The sequence below is a fragment of the Oncorhynchus gorbuscha genome, linkage group LG13 (genome assembly GCF_021184085.1).
Source record: "Oncorhynchus gorbuscha isolate QuinsamMale2020 ecotype Even-year linkage group LG13, OgorEven_v1.0, whole genome shotgun sequence".
Classification (NCBI taxonomy): domain Eukaryota; kingdom Metazoa; phylum Chordata; class Actinopteri; order Salmoniformes; family Salmonidae; genus Oncorhynchus; species Oncorhynchus gorbuscha.
The window spans coordinates 50,440,883-50,463,617 of record NC_060185.1 but is presented as its reverse complement, the minus strand read 5'-3'; the positions used below and the strand labels follow the sequence as shown (position 1 = coordinate 50,463,617).

Here is a 22,735-nt window from a genome sequence, read left to right as displayed (position 1 = left end):
ATATAACGGTGAAATACTCCCTCTCTCCCTCGTATAATCTATGCCATCGTGCATTTTAATTGTTTTTACATACACGGATGGGGCCTGTATGAAAACAGTCTACAGGACAAATCCCCCTTCCTGCACTTCCGCCTCCACTCCGACGGATGTGTGGTAATTGGAACAGCCAGGGCTTGCCAGCTCCAGTAGGGGTGAAAGTGGTGCAGCTTTTTTCCCCCCTCTGTCAGCACATCAGAGGATCCTAACGATCTAATGGAATATCTGACTGCTGCATGGATGGCATTTTGGGGATCGCTTGTTTTAACCCATCACTGACCGACCAGAGTGGACCCAAGGCATCAGGGAGAATGGAAGATCGGTGTATGTTTACAACAGAATAGCGCCCTTTTCTTCCTTCCTTTCCTCCCTTCTCCTTTCTTTCTTTCTTTCTTTCTTTCTTTTTTTACTTCTTCTTTCCCTATCACCACCCCCACCCCCCCACCCCCCTCTCAGCTATCATCGGCGCTGCTGTTTGATGCAGTGCATGCGGTGGTGGCGGCGGTCCAGGAGCTCAACCGTAGCCAGAACGTGGGCGCCACGCAGCTCTCTTGCAAGTCCTCCAAGATCTGGGAGCATGGCACCAGCCTCATGAACTACCTGAGGATGGTAAGGGCGCCCCACTCTGGATAGGAGGGGAATGGCATTCTGTTGTTGTTCATGTTTAAGATTAAGATAAGATTCATCTTTGTGGAGCTAAATTAGACTGCAGTGTGCACTGTGATATACAGTATGCTCCCAAGTGTGTTAGTTAACATTATACTAAAAGCCATTAGGTGTGTGTGTATTTCTGCAGTGAATATTCAGCCAGCAGATCCCTGTCCCCCAAACCTAACCTTACTGTTTGATCTACCAGCTGAATATATTTACATTTCTGTATTTATATTTATAGAGAAATCTTCTAGCCCTTTTCTTACCACTGTGTATACAGTCAGTCATATTGTCACATTAACTTGGGTCACTGCTCGCCTGGTCCCAGATCTGTGTGTGTTGTCATTGATACGCCTAAGACCATAGGAGTTGGTAAGACAGTACAAACAGCTCTGGGATCAGGCTAGGTCACTGCCCCTATTTCTTCATCAGTAGCCTACAGCAGGGAGAAGGGGGGCAGGGAAGGAGTTAGAGACTGGTTGACTGGCTGTCACACTGTAATGCTCATAGTCCCTCATTAGGAATAAATGGCCTGTGAGTGAGCCATCAAGACACTAGAGTGTGACATGTATTGAATGTCAGACTGTTTTTTTCTTCTTTAGTAAAAGCAAATCTGAAAATGATTCATCTGTTGCCATTTAGATGTTTTACCACCATCTCTTTGTCATCACACAATCATTTCGTTGAGACTCCCTCGTATCGATCTTACTGCTGGTTTCTCAGTATCAGATGATGGGGTGGCTTAGGGTTTTGTCGCAGCATAATTGTCAGCCCGCTTCCCTTCTGGATAATTTAATCAATAAGGAACTAAAGCCCGACCGAACCCAGACATGCATGTGAAGTAACTGACATACCTGGGTTCAAACAGTATTTATTTTCTTTCAAATACTTGGGAGCATCGGATTGAGCCTTGCCTGCAGTGTCGGATCGGCAGGGTTTGCAGTTTTCCCTTTTGGAACTACTCCATTGGCTCTGTCGCTCAAGGCAAGCTCAATCCAGCGCAGCTGAAGGATTTGAAAGCAAACTAACACTATTTTAACCCAAATTACTGACACCAAAAACAACAGTGACCAAGTGAAACACCTTACTAACATGGGAGCTTTTCTCTCTTGTTCTCACTCTCTCTGGGATAGGTAGAATTGGAAGGACTAACGGGCCACATTGAATTCAACAGCAAAGGCCAGCGGTCCAACTACGCCCTGCGGATCATGCAGAACAGTAGAGACGGCCTAAGGCAGGTAAAGTAACTCTCCCGTTCATACAGTGTTACGGTACAATGTTTTGCCCAGTCGCAGGCCTATTCTTTTTACCACTACCCCAGAACTGCTGTGTGAAGCACTCCCTTACATCCTGTAATAGAGCTCTACGGTGCAGCAGGGAGCCATGATAATGTATTCAATTGATGTTTGGTCGTAGAAATATCCCCTTGACCCGCATGGTTTTAAGTGCTGAGGTGTCCAAAACCTCTCCATGTGCACTATTAAATATTTAGAATGCCATTTGGACTGGCGCAGGAGGCATGGCAGAATTTGAAGGAAAGGCATAGAAAAGAGGGTTTTTAAATCTTGTTTTTTCGCTAACTGTTTTTGGTGTCGTTTACTGAGTATCTTATTCTGAATCAGTATAGAGTTTTCAACAGTCGTGCTGTGTTTGGAAGAGTTTCTAAGGAAAATGTGTTATTATAATGCCTTCCGGGACTTCACCTCAATTCACAAACCTGCATCAATGAATTTCACAGTAGGACATGTTGGTTTCATGTTGAGAGTTACATTGCTTAGTTCCAGTGTACATTTGGCTAGCCATCTGTATAGACGGATTCTGTTCTGGTACTGTGCACGATCAAAGTCAAACATCTTTTGGCCTTGCCACGTCACTTGAATCTGGAAGTCTCACAATCATTCCAGTGCTCTTGCAATGGATATTGCCTACTAAACATGCTGCACTGTAGCTAAAGGAAAAATCCATCCAAAACCACAAATTCCTTTAAGTTATAGTGTTATTTAACACTAATATGTTAGATCAATATTTTTTTTATTTTACTAATGTTGCATTTTGCCAATATAATAAGGTTGGGAGCTACATGGAAAATTGTTGTCGAAATCTGTTGCAGCTCAAGACTTCAAAATCCACGATGCAATGCTATCTCTACGGGCTGGCTAGCTAGCTAGGTAGCAAATGTAGCTACACACAATAATACCAAAGACAATATCAGCATGTAAAATAGCTAATTAGCTGTAAAATCACCTAAAAAAAACTGCACTATCAATTTAGTAGTCTGCAATCTCACTATGCTGTATCTGCAGATCAATGTGCCTCACAGAGTGGAGTCTGACATTCGCAACAGCAGATATACTTTTGAGGAGATGACAAAAGTTGCCCATGCTACGTTAGAGTGGTACATTCTGGGCGATTCTGGGACAAGGAGCACACTCTCCTTCAAGGAGTGAATAGGAGTCTATTGGGCGCTAGCTCAAAAACCCAACATTAGCATGAATTTCGTCAACAAGAAGTACAACATTATACAACTTTTCCGAGACTGAGATAATTAACTTGCTATCTGTAATATCGTACAGCATTGGAATGGTGACAGTAAGTCCTTTCGAGGACAATTAGGCACGTTTCTCGACATATACGCTGACTTGAGAAGGGATTGCATGACGATTAGCTTAGCGACTGCGTGACGCAGCATGACAACATGAATGCAATTGGTCGACAGTCTGCCCGGTGGCGCGTTATACTTTCCTTCATTCATTGGATTCCTATCTCCTTTCTATAATACCTCTGGCAACGGCATCATGCAATGCACCCTTGACTAAAGTAGGCAGGCAAATAGGAAAAATGTGCAAGACCCTACATTAAATTACACATTTCTCGAGGTAGGAATATGATCAATGGCTCATTCAAGAGAAGATATCCTCTCGAGTTATGACATCGACCAGTATTGAAATCTGACATGGATGATAGACGTTTTCGCGATCTAAAAGTTGTATTCCTATTAACTTCCAGTGTAATGAGAGCGACTTTATCGCAGTGCTTCGTCATACCAGCCGGATTTCTGCCTGCTTGAATGCCAATAACTCCCATACACATGAAAACATGAAATGTCCCAGGGAATCGATAGAAAATCACTCAGAGATGCACGAAAAACAATGCAACATTCAAAATGGGTGAACCTTTCCTTTAATGCTGAGGGTTTGTCTTCTTTTGGCCCCAGATTCTGTTGGCTGCACATGAAGAGTGCTTTTATCCCTGAGACGGCTCTCTTTGAGATAAACGCTGGCGTTGATATTGTATCTTTGTTTTCTGTGTGTTGTCCGGCCTTGCGGCAGAGGGAGATGTGGCAGAGACACAGCTCTCATAGAGCAGGTAGTACTTTAGTCTCTACACGTTTGCAGCATGTCCCGGAGCACCTGTCCTTGTATGACCTCTCCCCCCATTCCCCGTAGCACCTCCCTCCCACAACTCCACCATTATCAATTCTCCATTGACTGCACCTATGGCCCCTTACTCCACATAAATGAATAAAGCGTTAGTACAAGCCTGATCGGAGATCTGTTTGTGCGGTGTAGCCAACTCCTAAGGTTGATGTTATGCCAATTGGAAATGGCTATAAGTTATGCAATAGGAGTTTGCTATACAGCATAAACAGATCTGGGGACCAGGCTATACTGTAGCAGCACCACCTCTCTCCCCCTATTCCTGTCTATTAGCCACTGACTCTGGCACCTAAGGCACTTTACTCCACAGAATGTCCTAAAGCACTACTCACCCTCCTACTCCCACTTTCTTTGCATCACACGTAACAGTGTGTGTGGGTTACTGGTTGTCTCAGGAGTCGAGATGGTGGACTACCCTGAATGTTAGACACGAATACTAGATATACTGTAGCTGACAGGGTGTAGGCTTTATTGAATGTTGACTTAAACTTCTGTCTTGCTGTGTCTCTTCAAGGTTACGTCTCTCGATATATCTTAGGTATTCGATTTGATGTCTCCACTTGAAGCTTCTCCATACAGTATTAGTTATACCCAGAACATGTGTACTTTGAAAATCCCCATCACCTGCCATTCAGAAAGGTTCATGGCGTTCAGAAATGCATGACTATATACAGTTGAAGTCGGAAGTTTACATACACCTTAGCCAAATACATTTAAACTCAGTTTTTCACAATCCCTGACATTTAATCCGAGTAAAAATTCCCTGTTTTAGGTCAGTTAGGATCACCACTTTATTTTAAGAATGTGAAATGTCAGAATAATAGTAGAAAGAGATTGATTTATTTCAGCTTTTATTTCTTTCATCAGATTCCCAGTGGGTCAGAAGTTTACATACACTCAATTTGGTAGCGTTGCTTTTACATTGTGTAACTTGGGTCAAACGTTTCAGGTAGCCTTCCACAAGCTTCCCACAATAAGTTGGGTGAATTTTGACCCATTCCTCCTGACAGAGCTGGTGTAACTGAGTTAGGTCAAATCAAATCAAATCAAATGCGAGTGTAGCGAAATGCTTGTGCTTCTAGTTCCGACAATGCAGTAATAACCAACAAGTAATCTAGCTAACAATTCCAAAACTACTACCTTATAGATACAAGTGTAAGGGGATAAATAATATGTACATAAAAATATATGAATGAGTGATGGTACAGAGCGGCATGGGCAAGATACAGTAGATGGTATTGAGTGCAGTATATACATATGAGATGAGTATGTAAACAAAGTGGCATAGTTAAAGTGGCTAGTGATACATGTATTACATAAAGATGCAGTAGATGATATAGAGTACATTATATACATGTACATATGAGATGAATAATGTAGGGTATGTAAACATTATATTAGGTAGCATTGTTTAAAGTGGCTAGTGATATATTTTACATCATTTCCCATCAATTCCCATTATTAAAGTGGCTGGAGTTGAGTCGGTGTGTTGGCAGCAGCCACTCAATGTTAGTGGTGGCTGTTTAACAGTCTGATGGCCTTGAGATAGAAGCTATTTTTCATTCTCTCTTTCCCAGCTTTGATGCACCTGTACTGACCTCGCCTTCTGGATGCACCTGTACTGACCTCGCGGGGTGAACAGGCAGTGGCTCGGGTGGTTGTTGTCCTTGATGATCTTTATGGCCTTCCTGTGACATCGGGTGGTGTAGGTGTCCTGGAGGGCAGGTAGTTTGCCCCCAGTGATGCGTTGTGCAGACCTCACTACCCTCTGGAGAGCCTTACGGTTGTGGGCGGAGCAGTTGCCGTACCAGGCGGTGATACAGCCCGACAGGATGCTCTCGATTGTGCATCTGTAGTAGTTTGTGAGTGTTTTTGGTGACAAGCCAAATTTCTTCAGCCTCCTGAGGTTGAAGAGGCGCTGCTGCGCCTTCTTCACAATGCTGTCTGTGTGGGTGGACCAATTCAGTTTGTCTGTGATGTGTACGCCGAGGAACTTAAAACTTACTACCCTCTCCACTACTGTTCTATCGATGTGGATAGGGGGGTGTTCCCTCTGCTGTTTCCTGAAGTCCACAATCATATCCTTAGTTTTGTTGATGTTGAGTGTGAGGTTATTTTCCTGACACTACACTCCGAGGACCCTCACCTCCTCCCTGTAGGCCGTCTCGTCGTTGTTGGTAATCAAGCCTACCACTGTTGTGTCGTCCGCAAACTTGATGATTGAGTTGGAGGCGTGCGTGGCCACTCAGTCGTGGGTGAACAGGGAGTACAGGAGAGGGCTCAGAACGCACCCTTGTGGGGCCCCAGTGTTGAGGATCAGCGGGGTGGAGATATTGTTGCCTACCCTCACCACCTGGGGGTGGTCCGTCAGGAAGTCCAGTACCCAGTTGCACAGGGCGGGGTCGAGAACCAGGGATGACGAGCTTGGAGGGCACTATGGTGTTAAATGCCGAGCTGTAGTCGATGAACAACATTCTCACATAGGTATTCCTCTTGTCCAGATGGGTTAGGGCAGTGTGCAGCGTGGTTGAGATTGCATCGTCTGTGGACCTATTTGGGCGGTAAGCAAATTGGAGTGGGTCTAGGGTGTCAGGTAGGGTGGAGGTGATATGGTCCTTGACTAGTCTCTCAAAGCACTTCATGATGACGGAAGTGAGTGCTACGGGTCGGTAGTCGTTTAGCTCAGTTACCTTAACTTTCTTGGGAACAGGAACAATGGTGGCCCTCTTGAAGCATGTGGGAACAACAGACTGGCATAGAGATTGATTGAATATGTCCGTAAACACACCAGCCAGCTGGTCTGCGCATGCTCTGAGGGCGCGGCTGGGGATGCCGTCGGGGCCTGCATCCTTGTGACGGTTGACACGTTTAAATGTTTTCCCCACGTCGGCTGCAGTGAAGGAGAGTCTGCATGTTTTAAGTTGCGGGCCGTGTCAGTGGCACTGTGTTGTCCTCAAAGCGGGCAAAAAAGTTATTTAGTCTGCCTAGGAGCAAGACATCCTTGTCCGTGACGGGGCTGGTTTTCTTTTTGTAATCCGTGATTGACTGTAGACCCTGCCACATACCTCTTGTGTCTGAACCGTTGAATTGAGATTCTACTTTGTCTCTATACTGATGCTTAGCTTGTTTGATTGCCTTGCGGAGGGAATAGTTACACTGTTTGTATTCGGTCTTGTTTCCGGTCACCTTGCCCTGATTAAAAGCAGTGGTTCACACTTTCAGGTTCACGCGAATGCTGCCATCAATCCACGGTTTCTGGTTTGGGAATGTTTTAATCATTGCTATGGGAACGACATCTTCAACGCACGTTCTAATGAACTCGCTCACCGAATCAGCGTATTCGTCAATGTTGTTGTCTGACGTAATACGAAACATATCCCAGTCCACGTGATGGAAGTAGTCTTGGAGTGTGGAATCAGATTGGTCGGACCAGCGTTGAACAGGTTTGTCCGCATCCTTGCTCGCACACAATTTTCAGTTCTGCCCACAAATGTTCTATAGGATTGAGATCAGGGCTTTGTGATGGCCACTCCAATTGTCATGCAGGTGAAAGAGGACCCAAAAGCGACTTAACAGAAACAGAGTTTATTTAAGTCCAAACAGGGAATAACAGAAATCCTCTAGTCTGTAGAGGGGAATAACTGGAGAAGCGGCCACAGACTGCAGGTCGCTTCGGGTAGGCGCAGGCCGTAGTGGACCGAGACACCTGCTCACACGCAGCATCTGATGAAGGCAAAAACACGACAGGACAGGGCGAAACACAATCACAGCATGGTGAATACAAAACAAGGAACCGACGGGACAGGAACGGAACACAAAGGAATAAATAGGGACTCTAATCAGGGGAAAGGATCGGGAACAGGTGTGGGAAGACTAAATTATGATTAGGGGAATAGGAACAGCTGGGAGCAGGAACGGAACGATAGAGAGAAGAGAGAGCGAGAGAGTGAGAGGGGAGGGGAGAGAGAGGGATAGAAGGAGGGAAAGAACCAAATAAGACCAGCAGAGGGAAACGAATAGCATGGGGAGCACAGGGACAAGACATGATAATAAATGACAAACATGACAGTACCCCCCACTCACCGGCGCCTCCTGGCGCACTCGAGGAGGAATCCTGGCGGCAACGGAGGAAATCATCGATGAGTGAACGGTCCAGCACGTCCCGAGACGGAACCCAACTCCTCTCCTCAGGACCGTAACCCTCCCAATCCACTAGGTATTGGTGACCCCGTCCCCGAGAACGCATGTCCATGATCTTATGTACCTTGTAAATAGGTGCGCTCTCGACAAGGACGGGAGGGGGAGGGAAGACGAACGGGGTGCGAAGAAAGGGCTTAACACAGGAGACATGGAAGACAGGATGGACGCGACGAAGATGTCGCGGAAGAAGCAGTCGCACAGCGACAGGATTGACGACCTGGGAGACACGGAACGGACCAATGAACCGCGTCAACTTACGAGAAGCTGTCGTAAGAGGAAGGTTGCGAGTGGAAAGCCACACTCTCTGGCCGCAACAATACCTTGGACTCTTAATCCTGCGTTTATTGGCGGCTCTCACCGTCTGTGCCCTGTAACGGCAAAGTGCAGACCTCACCCTCCTCCAGGTGCGCTCAGTTGGACAAACGCTGCGGAGGGAACGCTGGACTCGGCAAGCTGGGATGAGAACAGAGGAGGCTGGTAACCCAGACTACTCTGAAACGGAGATAACCCGGTAGCAGACGAAGGAAGCGAATTGTGAGCGTATTCTGCCCAGGGGAGCTGTTCTGCCCAAGACGCAGGGTTTCTGAAAGAAAGGCTGCGTAGTATGCGACCAATCGTCTGATTGGCCCTCTCTGCTTGACCGTTAGACTGGGGATGAAACCCGGAAGAGAGACTGACGGACGCACCAATCAAAACGACAGAACTCCCTCCAAAACTGTGACGTGAGCGGGCCTCTGTCTGAAACGGCGTCTAACGGGAGGCCATGAATTCTGAATACATTCTCAATAATGATTTGTGCCGTCTCCTTAGCGGAAGGAAGTTTAGCGAGGGAATGAAATGTGCCGCCTTAGAGAACCTATCGACAACCGTCAGAATCACAGTCTTCCCCGCAGACAAAGGCAGACCGGTAATGAAGTCTAAGGCAATGTGAGACCATGGTCGAGAAGGAATGGGGAGCGGTCTGAGACGACCGGCAGGAGGAGAGTTACCCGACTTAGTCTGCGCGCAGTCCGAACAAGCAGCCACGAACGGCGCGTGTCACGCTCCTGGTCGGCCACCAAAAGCGCTGGCGAATAGACGCAAGAGTGCCTCGAACACCGGGATGACCAGCTAACTTGGCAGAGTGAGCCCACTGAAGAACAGCCAGACGAGTGGAAACAGGAACGAAAAGGAGGTTACTAGGACAAGCGCGCGCCGCAGTGTGCGTGAGTGCTTGCTTAACCTGTCTTTCAATTCCCCAGACTGTTAACCCGACAACACGCCCATAAGGAAGAATCCCCTCGGGATCAGTAGAAGCCACAGAAGAACTAAACAGACGGGATAAGGCATCAGGCTTGGTGTTCTTGCTACCCGGACGGTAAGAAATCACAAACTTTGACGGGCATTAAGTCGTTTGGCAGAACGGATGTACTCAAGGTTCTTATGGTCTGTCCAAACGACAAAAGGAACATGTCGCCATTCGCCTAGGGCTAAGCGGATGGCGGCAGTTCACGGTTACCCACATCATAGTTGCGCTCAGATGGCGACAGGCGATGAGAAAAATAAGCGCAAGGATGAACCTTATCGTCAGACTGGAAGCTGGGATAGAATGGCTCCCACGCCTACTCTGAAGCGTCAACCTCGACAATGAATTGTCTAGTGACGTCAGAGTAACGAGGATAGGAGCGGACGTAAACGTTCTTTTAGAAGATCAAAAGCTCCCTGGGCGGAACCGGACCACTTAAAACACGTCTTGACAGAAGTAAGAGCTGTGAGAGGGCAGCAACTTGACCGAAATTACTAATGAAACGCCGATTGTAAAAGCGCTGCAACTCGACACGTGACCTTGGAACGGGCCAATCACTGACAGCTTGGACCTTAGCGGAATCCATCTGAATGCCTTCAGCGGAAATAACGGAACCGAGAAAAGTAACGGAGGAGACATGAAAAGAGCACTTCTCAGCCTTTACGTAGAGACAATTCTCTAAAAGGCGCTGTAGAACACGTCGAACGTTAACATGAATCTCGAGTGACGGAGAAAAAATCAGGATATCGTCAAGATAGACAAAAACAAAAATGTTCAGCATGTCTCTCAGAACATCATTAACTAATGCCTGAAAAACAGCTGGCGCATTGGCGAGACCGAACGGCAGAACCCGGTACTCAAAATGCCCTAACGGTGTTAAACGCCGTTTTCCACTTGATGCGCACGAGATGGTAAGCGTTACGAGGTCCAACTTAGTAAAGCACCTGGCTCCCTGCAGAATCTCGAAGGCTGATGACATAAGTAACGATTCTTTTATGTCATTCAGCCCTCGATAATCCACGCAGGGGCGCAGAGTACCGTCCTTCTTCTTAACAAAAAGAACCCCGCCCCGGCCGGAGAAGAAGAAGGCACTATGGTACCGGCGTCAAGAGACACAGACAAATAATCCTCGAGAGCCTTACGTTCGGGAGCCGACAGAGAGTATAGTCTACCTCGAGGAGGAGTGGTCCCCGGAAGGAGATCAATACTACAATCATACGACCGGTGAGGAGGAAGGGGAGTTGGCTCGGGACCGACTGAAGACCGTGCGCAGATCATGATATTCCTCCGGCACTCCTGTCAAATCGCCAGGTTCCTCCTGAGAAGTAGGGACAGAAGAAACGGGAGGGATGGCAGACATTAAACACTTCACATGACAAGAAACGTTCCAGGATAGGATAGAATTACTAGACCAATTAATAGAAGGATTATGACATACTAGCCAGGGATGACCCAAAACAACAGGTGTAAACGGTGAACAGAAAATCAAAAAAGAAATAGTCTCACTGTGGTTACCAGATACTGTGAGAGTTAAAGGTAGTGTCTCAAATTTGATACTGGGAAGATGACTACCATCTAAGGCAAACATGGGCGTAGGCCTGTCTAACGGTCTGAAAGGAATGTTATGTTTCCGAACCCATGCTTCGTCCATGAAACAACCCTCAGCCCCAGAGTCAATCAAGGCACTGCATGTAGCACCCGAACCGGTCCAGCGTAGATGGACCGACATCAAGATCTAGATGAAGGGACCTGAGTAGTAGCGCTCACCAGTAGCCCTCCGCTTACTGATGGGCTCTGGCCTCTTACTGGACATGAATTACCAAAATGTCCAGCAACTCCGCAATAGAGGCACAGGCGGTTGGTGATCCTCCGTTCCCTCTCCTTAGTCGAGATGCGAATCCCTCCCAGCTGCATGGGCTCAGTCTCAAAGCCAGAGGAGGGAGATGGTTGCGATGCGGAGCAGGAAACACCGTTGATTCTCTTCCACGAGCCCGGTGACGAAGATCTACCCGTCGTTCTATGCGGATGGCGAGAGCAATCAAAGAGTCCACATCTGATGGAACCTCCCGGGAGAGAATCTCATCCTTAACCACTGCGTGGAGTCCCTCCAGAAAACGAGCGAGCAGCGCCGGCTCGTTCCACTCACTAGAGGCAGCAAGAGTGTGAAACTCAATAGAATAATCCGTTATGGACCGTTCACCTTGGCATAAGGAAGCCAGGGCCCTAGAAGCCTCCCTACCAAAAACTGAACGGTCAAAAACCCGAATCATCTCCTCTTTAAAGTTCTGGAACTTGTTAGAGCAATCAGCCCTTGCCTCCCAGATAGCTGTGCCCCATTCTCGAGCCCGGCCAGTAAGGAGTGAAATGACGTAAGCAACCCGAGCTCTCTCTCTAGAGTATGTGTTGGGTTGGAGAGAGAACACAATCTCACACTGCGTGAGAAAGGAGCGGCACTCAGTGGGCTGCCCGGAGTAGCAAGGTGGATTATTAACCCTAGGTTCTGGAGGCTCGGCAGACGAGGAAGTAACAGGTGGCACGAGACGTAGACTCTGGAACTGTCCAGAGAGGTCGGAAACCTGAGCGGCCAGGTTCTCCACGGCATGGCGAGCAGCAGACAATTCCTGCTCGTGTCTGCCGAGCATGGCTCCTTGGATCTCGACGGCAGTGTAACGAGCGTCTGAAGTCGCTGGGTCCATTCCTTGGTCGGTTCCTTCTGTCATGCAGGTGAAAGAGGACCCAAAAGCGACTTAACAGAAACAGAGTTTATTTAAGTCCAAACAGGGAATAACAGAAATCCTCTAGTCTGTAGAGGGGAATAACTGGAGAAGCGGCCACAGACTGCAGGTCGCCGGGTAGGCGCAGGCCGTAGTGGACCGAGACACCTGCTCACACGCAGCATCTGATGAAGGCAAAAAACACGACAGGACAGGGCGAAACACAATCACAGCATGGTGAATACAAAACAAGGAACCGACGGGACAGGAACGGAACACAAAGGAATAAATAGGGACTCTAATCAGGGGAAAGGATCGGGAACAGGTGTGGGAAGACTAAATGATGATTAGGGGAATAGGAACAGCTGGGAGCAGGAACGGAACGATAGAGAGAAGAGAGAGCGAGAGTGAGAGAGGGAGGGAGAGAGAGGGATAGAAGGAGGGAAAGAACCAAATAAGACCAGCAGAGGGAAACGAATAGCATGGGGAGCACAGGGACAAGACATGATAATAAATGACAAACATGACACCAATACCTTGATTTTGTTGCCCTTAAGACATTTTGCCACAACTTTTGAGTTATGCTTGAGGTCATTGTCCATTTGGAAGACCCATTTGCGACCGAACTTTAACTTCCTGACTGATGTCTTGAGATGTTGCTTCAATATATCCATATAATTTTCCTGCCTCATGATGCCATCTGTTTTGTGAAGTGCACCAGTCCCTCCTACAGCAAAGCACCCCCACAACATGATGCTGCCACCCCCTTTTTCCTCCAAACATAACGATGGTCATTATGGCCAGAGGACATTTCTTCAAAAAGTACTATCTTTGTCCCCATGTGCAGTTGCAAACCCTAGTCTGGCTTTTTTATGGCAGTTTTGGAGCAGTGGCTTCTTCCTTGCCGAGCGGCCTTTCAGGTTAAGTCGATATAATACTCGTTTTACTGTGGATATAGATACTTGTACCTGTACTTGTACCTTTTTCCTCCAGCATCTTCACAAGGTCCTTTGCTATTGTTTTGGGATTGATTTGCACTTTTCGCACCAAAGTACATTCATCTCTAGGAGACAGAACGCGTCTCTTTCCTGAGCAGTATGACAACTGCATTGTCCCATGGTGTTTATACTTGCGTACTATTATTTGTACAGATGTGCCTTCAGGCATTTGGAAATTGCTCCCAATTTACTTTTGACAGTTAAGTATATTTAAAACCAAATACTTTTAGACTTTTACTCAAGTACCATTTTACTGGGTGACTTTGACTTTTAATGGAGTCATTTTCTATTAAGCTATCTTTACATTTTTGACAATTGGGTACTTTTCCCACCACTGACCATAACGAAGGGGCTTTTGCCGAACCATGAAAAACAGTCCCACACCATTATCCCTCCTCCACCAAACTTTACAGTTGGCACTATGCATTGGGGCAGATAGCATTCTCCTGGCATCCGCCAAACCCAGATTCGTCCATCAATGGTGAAGCGTGATTCATCACTCCAGTGAACGAGTTTTTACTGCTCCAGATTCCAATGACGGTGATCTTTACACCACTCCAGCCAACACTTGGCATTGTGCACTGTGATCTTAGGCTTGTGTGCAGCTGCTCGGCCATGGAAACCCATTTCATGAAGCTCCCGACGAACAGTTATTGTGCTGACGTTGCCTCGGGGCTGAGCCGTTGTTGCTCCGTGATGTTTCCACGTCACAATAACAGCATTTACAGTTGACCAGAGCAGCTTTAGCAGGGTAGAAATTTGACGAACTGACTTGTTGGAAAGGTGGCATCCTATGACGGTGCAATGTTGAAATTCACTTAGATCTTCAGTACGGGTCATTCTACTGCTAATGTTTGTCTATGGAGATTTGAATGGCTGTGTGCTCGATTTTACACACCTGTCAGTAACAGGTGTGGCTGAAATAGCCGAATCCACATACTTTTGGCCATGTAGCGTATGTATAATCGCTCCACGCCAGTAATGGTCATTGGATGAGACAAAGCGTTAATGCTGGTTAGAGAGATGGGGAAGGGGGTTGTTTGTTTAGTTCTACAACACCTCCCACATGCTGCTGTGATGGGTCTGTTTCAGCCTGGCACTAGTCAGAGGTGTGAATGCCTTGGCAGGGACTGGGAAGGTGATGCCAGAGCTAGCTGGCTGCCTGGCCCACACACATATGCACGCGCATGCACACACACACACACATTGCACACACACACACATCCATGCTCACATTTGTGAGCGTACAAACACATCCACATCCATTCCTTGTTACTATTTTTCTATTTATTCCTCGTGTTATATATTTTTTTACCATTTCTCTTTTTATTCTCTCTGCATTGTTGGGAAGGCCCCGTAAGTAAGCATTTCACTGTTAGTCTACACCTGTTGTTTACAAAGCATATACCATTTGATTTGATTTGATGTAGGCACATTGCACACACACACACACACATACACACACACACGCACGCACGCACGCACACACACACACACACACACACACACACACACACACACACACACACACACACACACACACACACACACACACACACACACACACACACACACACACACACACACACACACACACACACACACACATGCTCTTTACTCACATATTGTTTCCACATCATACATTGACACACATGCTGCAGACCGTTTGGTTGTGGAAACATACAGTAGCCCCACCCACGCTGTCTCCTCCAGCCCATGATATGAATGTATAGCTGAGAGAGAATCCTTAAAAATGGAATCTGGTATGAAAGAAGAGCAGGGTGAGAAGGCGTAGTGAACACTTTTTCTCCTTTTCACGCCCTCCCTACCCCTTTTCTATGTCTTTCTCTCTCTCTCTCTCTCTCTCTCTCTCTCTCTCTCTCTCTCTCTCTCTCTCTCTCTCTCTCTCTCTCTCTCTCTCTCTCTCTCTCTCACTCTTTCTCTGTTTAACTGGCTGGATTCCCCAGACCCCCACAGCTATTGGCATCCATGTTCCATGCAGTCCTGTGGCTGCTGTGATTGTCCCACACGTGTGTGAGCTCGGAGGCTCGGGGGACAACGTGAGAGGCACGGCTCCAGAGGCCCTTCACTCCCCAAAGTTAATTTCTCTGGCAGGCATTTCACATATCTGAACTGTGCACTTCTCGGAAAAACACATCAGTTACTGCTCTGTCAGAACCTGTTTATCATGGGGAGCTATTGCGGCTTGACAGGCATCTTCAGTTTAGATGTAATTTGCCAAGTTAGAGACATTACGGCTGATGAAGAGTGATAGCGATGGTAGTTTTTGAGGAAGGCCCTTGCTAAGATGTAGAATTTCAAAGGAATTTTGTGAAATATTGTCTTACGGTTGATTCGTCCGTGAAGATGACGTTCTTCGTTTGTCAGATGAATCACTGGGTCGAAAACTACAGACCAGTACAAAACAAAGGAACACACATGGTTAATATTCTTTAAAATATATATATATATATTTGAAAGAATATTAACCATGTGTGTTACACAAGTAATAGGTGGTCTACTAAAATATTAGCGTAAAGTCCACTCAAGTTTATTCAACTGTCCTCTGACTGTGATTATAGCGATGATGATGTCGTGCCGTGATGTCAGCAGATTCCTGAAGGCCTTTGCCGATCGCTCATCATCTTCATCCATCAGTGAGTCCATGGCTTGAACAGAGTCTCGTAGGAAATGGAGTACAATGGAAACATGTGCAGCAGACAGTAAAGACCAGCAGTAGGGACGAGATGATGGAGTCACAATCCATGCCAGGCACACCTGCGAGCTCTGGAACTCCACCTCTGACAGGCAGAGGCGACAATCGTGGCGGGTTCGTCAGGTCATCGGTTCACCCTGGCATTCCCATTCCTCTTCTTACACCAGAAATGGATTAACTGCTCACCAAGCACAGCGAGGGCCATCCAGACCGTTATGCTGTTCTGCTATTCCAAGGATGTGTAACCCGAAGAGAATTACCTTGAGTGGACATAGAATACCAACTGGGATTGATCCCGAGGCTAATTTGGCCTCGGGATCTTTTGAGTGTTCATCATGAATACTGTGTCTCAGACATTTCTGTCCATGAGTGATGCAACCCCAAAAAAGCATGAAAGACAGTTCATGAGTACTTGAGGTACTTGGAGGTACTTGGAATTAGGCCTACAGTACACGTAGGCTGCAGTACACGTAGGCTGCAGTACACGTCTGATTATCCTGTTGGTTTTTGTCACACTGCACAGTAGCCTAATAAACATATGCATTTTGAAACTTTAATTTAAAAAAATCAAATTCAATAATATATTTCTACCACTGTAGATGCTGTGTTTTTTATTTTTCGATTACAGTTCTCGGTTTACGTTAGTGATGGACCTTGGTCACAGTTCACGCATTGATGAGCCATTAAATTGGACAATAGCCAGCAGAAACCCTCCTAATAGCTAATTGGTGATCAAAACTACTTTGTATCTGGCCATCCAGCTATAATGGCAAATGCAACAACCCCGACAAATATGTCAATTTATTAGAATCCACTCTACCAAAATCCACCAATTTCTGCCTCTAAATTCTAGATGTAAATACATTTGACCGTCATGCTTATTGGTCTATAGAATACTTTGCATAATTTAGAGGAATTAAATTGGCCTGTGCGTCTCTTTTTATTTCTCAACTGGTAATTGAAGCGCGCCTCCCATTCACTATTCAAGTGCAGGCGACAGGCTACCAGCGCGTCACACACCACTTTACAATGTGAGCTGGAGGCATTTTGAAACAGGTTTTTAAAACACTTATAGCAAGTGTAGCAGGTTGTGAACTCGCCAAACAATGTGTCCACTCCGAGAATGAGAATGGTAAATGACTGTAATTAATACATTTATTCCATACATTGGAATACAAAAGAAGCCATCCAACCATGATGAGCTTTTAGCAGGGACAATAGACTCTTGCCAAGTTGATTTCTATTTTGTCGGGGCTTGAAATGTATTAATGGATGTTTAACGGGTGTTTCCCTACTGATGATAACGACACGAAGACGGAGATCAAGAAGCAGGGTAGGAGGAGCGAAAAGGTTTTAATGTCTGTTAGTACAGACAAGATTAAAAACAGTTGAAATAATTCCTGAATTGAATTGTTTTAGTCGACATGTTGTGGTTGATTTATTATTTCATTATTCAAGGTTCCCTTTGTTATTTTGTTTTATAACTAAATGCATGACTGTATTTAAAGACAAGAAGGACTTGTATGCTGCGTGATGACGTGCTCAAATGAATGAATAATTGATTGATATTTATTGAAGTAGGCTTTTAGGCCAATAAGTAAGTCGTGTGAACAAATCACTGACAGTGTCACCAGCAAAGCATTCCCACACCATCACACCTCCTCAAAAACAATCCAAATAAAATGTCACTGGTCACATGTTTAGCAGATGTTATTGTGGGTGTAGCGAAATGCCTGTGTTTCTAGCTTCAACAGTGCATTAATATCTAACAAGTAATATCTAACAATTTCACAACAACACACACAATGATGTCTTCACTATTATTCCACAAGGTACAACATAGTAAAACTAAAGAAAAACCCTGGAATGAGTACATGTGTCCAAACTTTTGACGGGTTCTGTACACACTCACAAAGAAATCCATTAATAGTAATAAAGGCATGACACTAAGACAATCTATTGCCAAAGAACAGAATAACACGTGTTAAGATGTGTTTGTCTGTGCTATAGTAGCTGAGGCTAAGGTTGCTTCATGCCAACTAAATGGGGAAAAAAATGTGTTATGCTCTTTCAGAGAGGGCATAGCAATCAAAATGTCTGGCCAATGGCGTGCTTCGTGAAGACGCCCTCAAAGATGCCCTCTGGTTGTTTCAACGAGCGTTAACGGCAGCGACGGCTGATAGTGAAATACTATGATGTCATACGCTGTGGCGTGCTGTACCATACGGAGCACACTGCAAGCTGTGCTACAGTATGACACCCCTTTTAAATGAGGATCCACTGTGGTTCGTCTTGCTTTACTATGACAGAGGATGTGTGGCTTGAGATATCGTTCATAGTTTGGCGCGTGTAAAGGTGCGTATAAGAATAATGTCCATTCCTAATAGGTTTTTGTTTCACAGAATATTACGATGATGCGCTGTCGGTCAAATAGAATCTTTGCGTTCTTCAGGAAACAAAATAAAATGATGAACTCTGCATGGTTTATACACAGTTGGCTGTCCTTCCCTTTGCCCAGTCACAGACAGTGATGCCAGTGATCAATCATCATCTCTCTTTCTAGCATGGCGCCCCCCTAGTCCCTACTGTACCTACTCTGCCAACCCACTGCTGGCACCTGCACCCCACCCCATCACACATACACGTGTGTGTGTGTGTGTGTGTGTGTGTGTGTGTGTGTGTGTGTGTGTGTGTGTGTGTGTGTGTGTGTGTGTGTGTGTGTGTGTGTGTGTGTGTGTGTGTGTGTGTGTGTGTGTGTGTGTGTGTGTGTGTGTAACGAGCTGTACAGTATAAAGAAGATTTAGCTCTGTGGAGCCCTACACAGGTCTTCAGTAGTATTACGCTGTAAATACAGTTTTTCCAGATTTATATAAGTGGGCAATACAATTCAACCTGCTCTGTTAATGCAGACATAACTCAGACAACCTTTCCTCTGAGTTCAGAGGGAGAGAGCGAGGATTTTTCTAAATCAGCCCTGGTTTCTAACAAATTACAACGTCATGTAGTTTGGGAGGAAGAAATACGAGAACAATAACATCACTTTTATGGGGTGCCTTGTTCGGCTGGCGGTTAGGTGCCTTTTGAGTGATCTCTTTGACATTGTTCCACAGCTGAGCCCTGGGTGTGCGTGTGTTTGTGTGCCTACACGTGCGTGCATTTACCTGCGTGTGGACCAATGCAAGTGCCCTTCAGACGGTGTGAGTGAGCGACGGGCCTTGCTTGTTAGGGCCTAATGACAGCCTCTACGCCCCAGAAGGCCATGGCTGCCTGCATTCTGTCTGTCTCTGCTCGCCTGCCAGGCTGGCATGTGTCTGACAGCCGGGCTGGGCAGTGGGCACACCTCTGGGCCAAAGAACAGACCTGCCTGCCAGGCTTCACCCCCACCACCACCACCACTGTCGACCCAGTCCAGCCTCTCTCTTGCCCCCTCACACCTCCATGCCTCCATCCTGGCTCTCCACGGATGGATCTCCATTGTCTTTATTGTGCTCATCAACAGACGCGAGCCAGCTATTAATTAGAGTGAGAGCTGGTGCTGGACTAATTGCAGGCAGCGACAGGCTGTTAGTGTAGCTCTCGGGTTTATTTGTTATTGTGTCTCTGTCTCCTGCAGGGGGGTTGGTTGGTTTGCTGGCTGAGGGAGAGAGAGTGGAGAGAAGAGAAGCGTGAGGCCCCTTCCTTGCGAAGGGCGATTTGCTAATTAAGTTTGGTAATGGAGGCTGTTCATCAAGGCCTTGGAATGAAGCACCTGAGGAAAGGGGAAGAGACACCATGATAGGGCAGCAGAGTTGGGAGGTGTTTTTACAGTCTTTTATGTCCAAATAAATATATATATATATTTGTTATTGTGTCTCTGTCTCCTGCAGGGGGGTTGGTTGGTTTGCTGGCTGAGGGAGAGAGAGTGGAGAGAATATATATATATATAACTTTTTTTTCTTTTTTTCTCAGAAAATATACTCTATAGCAGGGGCTATCGTCGGGCCTCTAGTTGGGGAACCCTGCTATAGAGTATGTTAGGCAGAGTGGGAAGGTATAGAGTATGTTAGGCAGAGTGGGAAGGTATAGAGTATGATAGGCAGAGTGGGAAGGTATAGAGTATGTTAAGCAGAGTGGGGAGGCTATAGATCAGGGTTCCCCAACCGGTGGCCCACCAGCTGAATTTGGCCCCCCAATGTTTTCTGAGCAAAAAACAAACATAAAAGACTGTAAAAACACCAGCAAATCAGCTCCAAGTTATTTTCATTTTGGAAATCTGTTCCGAAGTATTCTCACGCATAACGATATGTGATCGTATACAAATGTAAGCAAGGTTCAAAATGTTTTTGTCAATTATTTCATCTGTTTGGGATTATTGCGGTTAATTTGCAATCTACAAATCATTTGTAATTATGTTCCGGCCCCCTCACCATCCACTCAAGAAAACAATAGCTGAATCTAGTTCTTGATCCCTGTTACAGAGTATGTAGGGCAGAGTGAGAAGGCTAGACTGTTTTAGGGCAGAGTTGGGAGGCTAGACTGTTTTAGGGCAGAGTTGGGAGGCTAGACTGTTTTAGGGAAGAGTGTGGGGGGCTATAGAGTGTGTTGGGGAGTGGGAATGCTAGACTGTGTTAGGACAGAGCAGGTTGGCTATTAGTGTTAGGCAAGAGTGGGTAGGCTAGTGTGTTAGGATAGAGTGGGGAGTCTATTAGTGTTAGGACAGAGTGGGAAGTCTATTAGTGTTAGGACAGAGTGGGTTGGCTATTAGTGTTAGGACAGAATGGGTTGGCTATTAGTGTTAGGACAGAGGGAAGGCCATTAGTGTTAGGGTAGAGTGGGTTGGCTATTAGTGTTAGGACAGAGGGAAGGCCATTAGTGTTAGGGTAGAGTGGGTTGGCTATTAGTGTTAGGATAGAGTGGGAAGTCTATTAGTGTTAGGATAGAGTGGGAAGTCTATTAGTGTTAGGACAGAGGGAAGGCTATTAGTGTTAGGACAGAGTGGGAAGGCTATTAGTGTTAGGACAGAGTGGGTTGGCTATTAGTGTTAGGACAGAGTGGGTTGGCTATTAGTGTTAGGACAGAGTGGGAAGGCTATTAGTGTTAGGACAGAATGGGAAGTCTATTAGTGTTAGGACAGAATGGGAAGTCTATTAGTGTTAGGACAGAGTGGGTTGGCTATTAGTGTTAGGGTAGAGTGTGTTGGCTATTAGTGTTAGGACAGAGTGGGAAGACTATTAGTGTTAGGACAGAGTGGGAAGTCTATTGATGTTAGGGCAGAGTGGGAAGGCTATTAGTGTTAGGACAGAGTGGGTTGGTAATTAGTGTTAGGGTAGAGTGGGAAGTCTATTAGTGTTAGGATAGAGTGGGTTGGCTATTAGTGTTAGGACAGAGTGGGAAGGCTACTGGTGTTAGGGCAGAGTGGGAAGGCTATTGGTGTTAGGACCGAGTGGGAAGGCTATTGGTGTTAGGGCAGAGTGGGAAGGCTATTAGTGTTAGGATAGAGTGGGAAGGCTATTGGTGTTAGGGCAGAATGGGATGGCTATTGGTGTTAGGGCAGAGTGGGAAGGCTATTGGTGTTAGGGCAGAGTGGGAAGGCTATTGGTGTTAGGACAGAGTGGGAAGGCTATTGGTGTTAGGGCAGAATGGGATGGCTATTGGTGTTAGGGCAGAATGGGATGGCTATTGGTGTTAGGGCAGAGTGGGAAGGCTATTGGTGTTAGGACAGAGTGGGAAGGCTATTGGTGTTAGGGCAGAATGGGATGGCTATTGGTGTTAGGGCAGAATGGGATGGCTATTGGTGTTAGGGCAGAGTGGGAAGGCTATTGGAGTTAGGGCAGAATGGGATGGCTATTGGTGTTAGGGCAGAGTGGGAAGGCTTTAGAGCATATGTGTCAAACTCATTCCATTGAGGGACAAGTGTCTGCGGGTTATCGCTCCTCCCTTGTACTTGATTGATGAATTAAGTTCAGTAATTAATAAAGATCTCCCCTCACCTTGTTGTCTCGGTCTTAGTTCAAAAGAAAAGGAGAAAAAAAAAACCGCAGACACTAGGCCCTTCATAGAACGAGTTTGACACCCCTGCTTTAGTGTGATGGGACTACAGTGGGCGTTTAGATCTGTGTGTGGAAGCCACTGCCACTGTGATTTGTCCCACGACCTCTAGCACAAACTACAATCTTCCCTCCTAAGAACTAGTGATTCAGTTGTAAGTACAGGCAGGATTTCTTTTGTGGGGTGTGAATATTTTGACCACTGTGAGGTACGATGGTATAACTTTATTGGTTCTGGCGTCATTGCTTCCAGCTATATAAAACATTTAGATGCAGTATGGTGAAGGCCAACTGTTGAATGATGACCTCTAATCTAAGGTATGACCATGTAATTCGGAATTAGAATACAAGAATGGATATGAATCTTCTTTATGGCTGGATAAAGGTCAGCCATTTTGGTCTGGGAGTTGGTCAACTATGGCCTGCCAGTGCTGTGATATTATGTGTAATAATTTTATCTGCACTATATGTTTGTTATCGAGCTAGCTAGCCAGCCAGTTTTAGAGGAATGATTCCATAACTTTTTCAAATGAACGGCCAATATCCCAACATTCCTTTCAAACAATGAGGTCAATCCACAGCTGTCACGTATACTCCCTCTCCAACCTCTAGATCATCATGGCTGCTGATTATTCAACACACCTGTTACCCTCGTCTCGCGCACCTGCGCCT

At 46.1% G+C, this 22,735-nt stretch overlaps 1 protein-coding gene across 1 annotated transcript in view; it reads left to right on the top strand.

Moving 5' to 3' along the window:
* The window catches only part of grik4 (glutamate receptor, ionotropic, kainate 4), a 475,420-nt gene that overhangs the window by 410,197 nt on the left and 42,488 nt on the right, over positions 1–22,735 (top strand). Inside the window, exons 10-11 of the mRNA XM_046294891.1 lie at positions 493–645; positions 1,821–1,925. Of these exons, the coding sequence (XP_046150847.1) occupies positions 493–645; positions 1,821–1,925 (258 nt within the window). The remainder of the gene's footprint in view (positions 1–492; positions 646–1,820; positions 1,926–22,735) is intronic.